At 43.2% G+C, this 6870-nt stretch overlaps 1 protein-coding gene across 1 annotated transcript in view; it reads right to left on the bottom strand.

The window, feature by feature from the left end:
* Positions 1-9: 9 nt before the first annotated feature.
* Positions 10-6870, bottom strand: part of LOC105624150 (flocculation protein FLO11-like) — a 39454-nt gene continuing 32593 nt past the window's right edge. Inside the window, exons 3-17 of the mRNA XM_012205507.1 lie at positions 5280-5465; positions 5069-5182; positions 4754-4789; positions 4245-4271; positions 4105-4165; positions 3783-3985; positions 3333-3704; positions 2979-3217; positions 2629-2742; positions 2327-2550; positions 2022-2248; positions 1717-1881; positions 1352-1640; positions 1094-1232; positions 10-1006 (exon numbers count right to left, since the gene is read on the bottom strand). Coding sequence (XP_012060897.1) covers positions 10-1006; positions 1094-1232; positions 1352-1640; positions 1717-1881; positions 2022-2248; positions 2327-2550; positions 2629-2742; positions 2979-3217; positions 3333-3704; positions 3783-3985; positions 4105-4165; positions 4245-4271; positions 4754-4789; positions 5069-5182; positions 5280-5465 — 3393 coding nt within the window. The remainder of the gene's footprint in view (positions 1007-1093; positions 1233-1351; positions 1641-1716; positions 1882-2021; positions 2249-2326; positions 2551-2628; positions 2743-2978; positions 3218-3332; positions 3705-3782; positions 3986-4104; positions 4166-4244; positions 4272-4753; positions 4790-5068; positions 5183-5279; positions 5466-6870) is intronic.

Below are 6870 nucleotides of genomic sequence, written 5' to 3'. Positions count from 1 at the left end.
AATAAAGTATCATCGGGATTGCGATCCATCTTCTTTCTTGTGAATATCCGCATGCATAAGGGTATTTTCGAGCGGACGTGTCGGTACTCCTGGACCAGGTCCTGCTCTATGATGCATATGCAAGTTGCTGAGCGGACCTGGACTAGGGTCCTTACTCCTGAGTGTATTCACCGGCGGTGGAGGATAGCCAGCATACAGTTTTGCTCGTTCCTCTTCTTCAGCTCTGAACGCTGCCACTAACGGATTATATCGTAACTGTTGCAGCGTATCGAACCGATATTCCCGGAAAGGATCGCCCGGCCAAGGGGCTCCCGGTTGACCGGCAGGCGCAGTTGGCGGTGGAAAATGCTGCATCGGATGTGCGCTTAAACTGGGAAGCATGCTACGTGGCATAGAATGCGAAGCTGGCATACCATGTGGATGCCTCGTAAGATAGGCATGCGGGTGGTATCTCGGATCGGGCAGTGGATTTGGTCCAGGTCCTGGCGCGGGTCCCGTCGTTCCGGGACCGGGTACTGGTGGTCGTGGAAGCATTACAACTTCGTCGTCTTTACTGCGTGGTTCTTCCTTTACGCGCACTTCCCCAGTATCCAAAGGCGCCGAACCATTTCTGAGCGGCGAACGATCTCGAGATGCAACCACATGTTGTCGATTCTGATGAAGCAATCTCTCACGCTCCATCTCACGTCTTTCCATCTCGCGGCGCTCCTTATCTCGCCTTTCTCGCTCCCGTTCGGCTGCTTCCTGCTGTTTCCTCTTTTCCTCTTTTTCGCGTTCCCGCCTTTCTCTCTCACGTTGTTCCTCTCTCTCCCTTTCTCGTTCTCTTTCGCGTCTGATACGTTCGCGTTCCCGTTCGGCACGTTCACGTTCTCGTTCGCGTTCTCTTTCTCGTTCACGTTCGCGCTCCCGTTCTTCCAGCTCGGCGCGCCTGTCTATCGCAGGAGGTTCTGGTTTTAATCCCCACGAAACAGTAGTCTGTGGAAATCCAGTAGTAGCGCGTTGCAATCTGAAATTAGATACATAAATTAGTAAAATATACATTTACAGAAAAAAAATAATGACCTGATAGTTGCTTAATATTTCATGTACATACCCTCGCCATGGATCGTGTACTGAACCAAGTCCACCTAGAGGAGGCATTTCTCTTGGTGGAAAAGTTGAAAGGTTTGGAAAGTTAGGATTCGGCGCGCCGAATGTTGAAGGATATCTTCCAAAGGGAGATAATCCTGCTCCTGTAATATAAGAAAAGATCATAACAATGATGCAAATATTGATAATCATATTGCAGTTCAATGCATGTATTTACAAACATGAACGTGCGCACGTGAGAATAAATGTGAATCTTTGTTACCTCTATTACCTAAATGTGAGGCCGTTGTAGAAAGAAAACCGACAGGATGTGGTGGAGGTGGTGCAGGATGGGCAGATGGTATATTAGTGGAAAACGGAGGTGCCATTGATGGTGCACCGAGTCCAAGACCACTGGCTGGTCCCCCGGGATAAAGATGGCTCGGTGGTCTTAATAACTCAGTTTTGGTACTAACGACACTTCCCGCTTTAGCTTCAGCCTGTTGTTTTTGTTGATGATTATATATCTCCCACGCAATACGCACGTGCATCGCATTCCACTTTCCACTTTTCTGGATTAAAAAATTAAACGTTTAAATAAATATGTACAACATGAGAAAACATTTTTAACTTTTTATATAAAAATACCTTTGGCGCAAACGGAGTCAAGTGATTAGGGGGCACAAAAGGTGTCGAAGGCGGTCCAATTCCGGGATGAAGAAGGCCAGTGTTAAAACCGGAATAACCAGAAAGGTTTAAGTTTCCACGAAAAAATGGCGATTCAACTCCTCCCAATTTTGGGATATCCTTAAACTATTAAAAGATAGTTTTGTTTAATATCAGTTTATGTATATGGACGAGTTTACGATAAGTATTACGATCAGATATAATTAGTTATGATAGATATAATAAATGTATAGTCTCATTGGCTAATAGATATATTTTTTACTTACAATTGGAGGTGGAAAAAGTGTAGATGTTGTAGCTGTTGGCAGCAACGGTGTTGTGTGCTGATGTACATGCGTGTGTTGATGTTGATGATGATGCATTTCCGTTCGAAGATACGCTGGACCCAAATTCCCCACTCCAACACCAACATTTCTGTCTTGAGACGCTAAGAACCTATTATCAAGTTCTCTCCTCAGAAGATCAGCCTGACCTGCAACATGTGTCACCCCTTCTTTTGATTAGTGCATTTATTATCCGCTCATATTCACATAAAATATAATATATAAAAAAAGTTAGATTGTAAGCTTACTTGTTTGGAACAGAGACTCTGCAGAAAACGGATTGGGATTGGTCGTCGGTGGGGGAAGCGAGGGCAGTGAAGTATGGGGGCTTGAGCTAGACACTGGCGGCGGTAAAGGCGTTGCGAACATCGGTGGTGGAAATGTATGTGGTATGCCGAGTGGTACCGGTGGTGGAGTTGGCCTCGGAACAGATGTAGCTGTTGCTGGAGACAACTGGGGAGCTGTGTTGCTGCTGTTTTTTAGATAAAAGATTTTTTATACTATTTTTTGTTTTATTTTTATTGAAAAGTTTAAACTTGTTCGGGCTTACCTAATCCAACTTTGTGGCTTGGTATATGTAGGTAGACTAGAATTGGCTGGCGAGGAGGTGTTTGGCACACTAACAGGCGTTATGCTGCCCCGACTTAGACTACTCACGTTACTGCTGTAACAAATATATAATTACTATTAAAATTTTCTGTTAATTGTAATTTAAATTATTCAAATTTGACAAACGCGACAGTTTGTTTGTGTTGCTTGGACTTTTTACAATCCAAATCTGCGTTTTCTCTCTCTTTATTGCTCGAATATATTTATCTCGTTTTAAATGCAAAATTTTTTCAGAATTTCAAGTAACGTGAACAGATCTCGTAACACTGCAACCAGAAGAAAATATTTTACCTGTAACTATCCCTTTCTCGACTGGGGCTATGTCCACGTGGAGAGTTATTATTTCGTCCGGATAGACTGCAGGCCACCATGTCTCTATGAGCGATAGTATTTGCCGTGGTAACTGTATTAGTTATAGTGGATACGCATGTTGTGGTGGCAGCACTCAGTGGAGTATTATTGTGACTCACGAGGTTATTTCCTATAGTCTGTTTACTTATGTTGGTACAGGGAGAAGCTCTACTCCCTCTCTAAAATATAATTATTACCGTCGTTATGAACACTCATATTTTGTATTTGAGATAAGTAATATCAGTGATATAATTGAATACGTCAGCAATGTACGATACAATGCGAGTAACTTACCACGTCAGCGCGCGATGAAGCAGAATGAGAAGGGGATGGTACCGCAGGCGGAAGATACGGGCTGTGATTTAGAGCGGTATACGGGGTGTAGAGCGGTGGATACGATGGTTGTGTCTGTGGATACGCGGCTATAGGAATAGGAGGTGGATAACTTGTAGTGGCCGCTCCGTTCGATGGTGCTGCTGGCGTAACACCTAAACTGGCTACCGCTGGACTAGTTGTGTGACTCGAGACGAGGGGCCCAATAGGTGGATGTAATGCAGGTATCGTAGTGTGCGGTTGCTGAGATAGGGAGGGTGGAGGCAGAGCGGGGGAAGCTGGCCGCTGTTGCGGAGCTATTGCACGTGGGTTCGCTGCCAAAGGACTAGTCATCTATAATATCAACAACAAATGTTATCCCATTCTCCAAGAGATGAAAGAAGATTAAGTTTATATAACGCAATAACTTACAGAAGGCTGGGATATGTGTGGAGGCAACGTGGGGCTAGGAGGACTCGGCGCTGTTGGAACTGGTGCAGACGCAGGCACAGGAGGTGGTATAGGTGCCGGAGCATTCGTTGCTGGATTAGAAGTTTGACCACCCGTGTCCGGTGGAGATCCACCTGCCCCGTTTGTGGGTGGTAAAATGTGTGGCGAAGAAGATGGCAATTCGTCTAGAAACGAAAAGGAAAGAAATGTATACACAGAATGGTAATAATGTTATAATTTATACTTTCAAAAGATGATTATCTATATAAATATGTACATCCCCATTTCTGAAGGTATTACTTACATTTACGTGTGAGAGGTGGTGAAGTAGAAGATTCAAAGAGTATAGATTCGGCATCCGAGCCCTGTAACATAAAAACAATTATTGAAGTTGATCGATTATTTTCTTCAAGCTAGTAGAATATCTATAGAAAATGTGCATACCTTATCGTCTTCTCCTTCACTATCACACTGAAATGAAGAAATAATAAATTAATATATCATATTTATTACGATAGAAATAATTTATAATTAAAACTCAAAATATAAGGCTACAAATCATATTAGATATTTAATATTTTCTAACGGATATCACCTCCATTAATTGTAAATAACGATCACCATGGATTTATTTGGATAATACCTCCATTAATTGCAGGAAATGACAAATATAGATTAATTTCTGATACAAGAGCGAGAATTATAATGCAATTTTTATTATTTGTGGTATCTTTAAATTCTGTTTGTTAACACTGAGAATAACCCGATTGGTGTTGAAACATCTGTTTAGAAATTGTTTTGAAATTATGATTTATTTATAGAAATCTTAGCTTTAAACATCTAGCTTGATTCGTAGTTTTATGTTTTGATTTTAAATTATTTGAACCAGTTATTGTGTTGAATATAATTTAGGATTTTCTGTATGTATACGATTATAAAATATAGATACTTACGATATAACCTTTACCCGAACTGCAATGACTGCTAGCCTGTATTGCAAACATGAACTCATGAATAAAAGCATTAAAAATCATTTTCATTACTTATTTCGTAAAGAAATTAATATTGATGTATATATGGTAAATATATTTTTATCTTAATTACACAGAAGTTAGTTAGTCGGAAAGTGAGAAGAAATATAATAATATGTTAATAGGCAAAAATATTAATGTCATATTTAAAATTTGAAAAATAATTTATTATAAATTTCAAGTTATGAAATTGTCAGTATTGAATGTACTAAGTTACAAGTAAAGTATGGAACTCACATCGCTGAGATGGTCCCTAGAACTGTCTGCGTCCTGGCAATCCCTAGGTATACCAGGGCCGTGCAACTGTTCAGACGCTCTGCCACTATCGTCGCTTGTACCTGCATCTAGGCCCTGCAAGAGAAATTTCAACGCCACTGTCACTGTATCATCTCTAATTGGTATATGTCAGCAGACACTTGACGCGATTTAACTAAGATTATTCAATTACCTGGTTTAGTGTCGAGGGTGTCAGTATGGAATTATGTGTATAATGGTTGTGCTTGAAATTGTTTTTGATGTGGTGCTCGTTGTGCCTGTTATTCTGTCCGGTATCCAGCTTTGGTTTTTCATCCACTATTGATAGCAATGAATGTATTTTCTTGACATTATTTTTACCAGCTAACGTTATTGCACTCTGAAAACAGAGAAAAGGATATATGAAATAAAAATATCTTGCATACATAAAAATATATGTGTACACACAGTAATCACAGCATATTTTATATATTTTATATAAACGAATATATTCTCTATCTCAAATTTGTATTGTATTTAATTTTATTGTTACATTGCTGACACTATGATGGCATATAAATAGCACGTTTGTAAAAATATACGTCATTATATATTATAATTTCATATTTAGAATTCTTATTTTCATTATTGCATTATCTTGTCTCATAAAATATCAAGGATAACCAGAATTGTACAGACGTTGCCTTCACTTTTTTTTTTATCGAAATCAGCATCATATTTATCAATCTGACAGCGTTAAATCACGTTGAAAATCAATTGGCGGATATGCGAAAGATGCGCCCACCTGTGTTCACGAAAAGCGCGAAGTGTCGTCGTAATCGGAGCACCCGCAGCCGCTAGTATCCCCGTGTCGGAGTTTTATTCTTCGCGCCCGCGCGACGCTTGCTCCTAACGTGCGGCGGTGGCGGCGGCGGCGGCGACGACAACGACGTCGCCGAGAGCCATGCCCCCCCCCTCTCCTCCCCCCGGAGTCACGACGATCGAGATTCCGCACTGTCGCGCACGCACCCGACACGTAATACACACTGTTGTAAACACCGCGAGCGAGGCCCTGGCCGTGAGAAAACGGCCTGGCTACGAGATGCGCGACGGCGACCGCGACGACGACGGCATCGGGAACGTCATCGACGACGTGCAGTCGAGAGAGCGCCGGAGTCCGCGGCGAACGATCGCGGTACTTTCACGCTGTTGCGCGCGGCCGCCGGGCGGAAAAAGCCCGAACGAGAACGCCTTCCTTCTTGCCCTCGGAACGGAGCGCCTTCAAACCGCGATACGAGTGCACATTTCCGAACGCACCGCGTTCTCTTTCATTCTCCGGCCGAACAATGTTATATACCGGTGATCCGTGCCGAAGGGATTCACGTCGCGCGACTCCCCGCCGAGAATAACGACGACAACGACAATGACGATAACGATGACGATGCGTTGCGGGCGCGACGAACTGATTTTTCGCGATCGCGCACGGCGCGGGATAATCCTGGCCGCGGACGGGCGTTCGCAAGATGACAGAGGGATTTCGCAGGCATCCGTGTCTCGTGTGCGCGATGCAGCACGGGAGCGCTGCCGAGTGGGGGGAAACGATGAAAGAGAGCGGGAAACAAGAGGAAGCGAGAGAAAGAGAACCAGGGGGGAGAACGGGAGAAGGGACGGAGCGTGAGAGAGAAAGAGAGAAGAGAGAAGGGAGAGAGCGAGGAAGAAAGAGAAGACATTGACCGAACGAGCAGCCGCGCGACAAGGCCTCCTTCGTCGTGCCAGGCCAGCTGGAAGGAGTGAACCGCGATCCG

The sequence above is a fragment of the Atta cephalotes genome (genome assembly GCF_000143395.1).
Source record: "Atta cephalotes unplaced genomic scaffold scaffold00073, whole genome shotgun sequence".
Taxonomy (NCBI): Eukaryota; Metazoa; Arthropoda; class Insecta; order Hymenoptera; family Formicidae; genus Atta; species Atta cephalotes.
The sequence above is the reverse complement of the archived record's forward strand: the minus strand, read 5'-3'. Positions and strand labels throughout refer to the sequence as shown.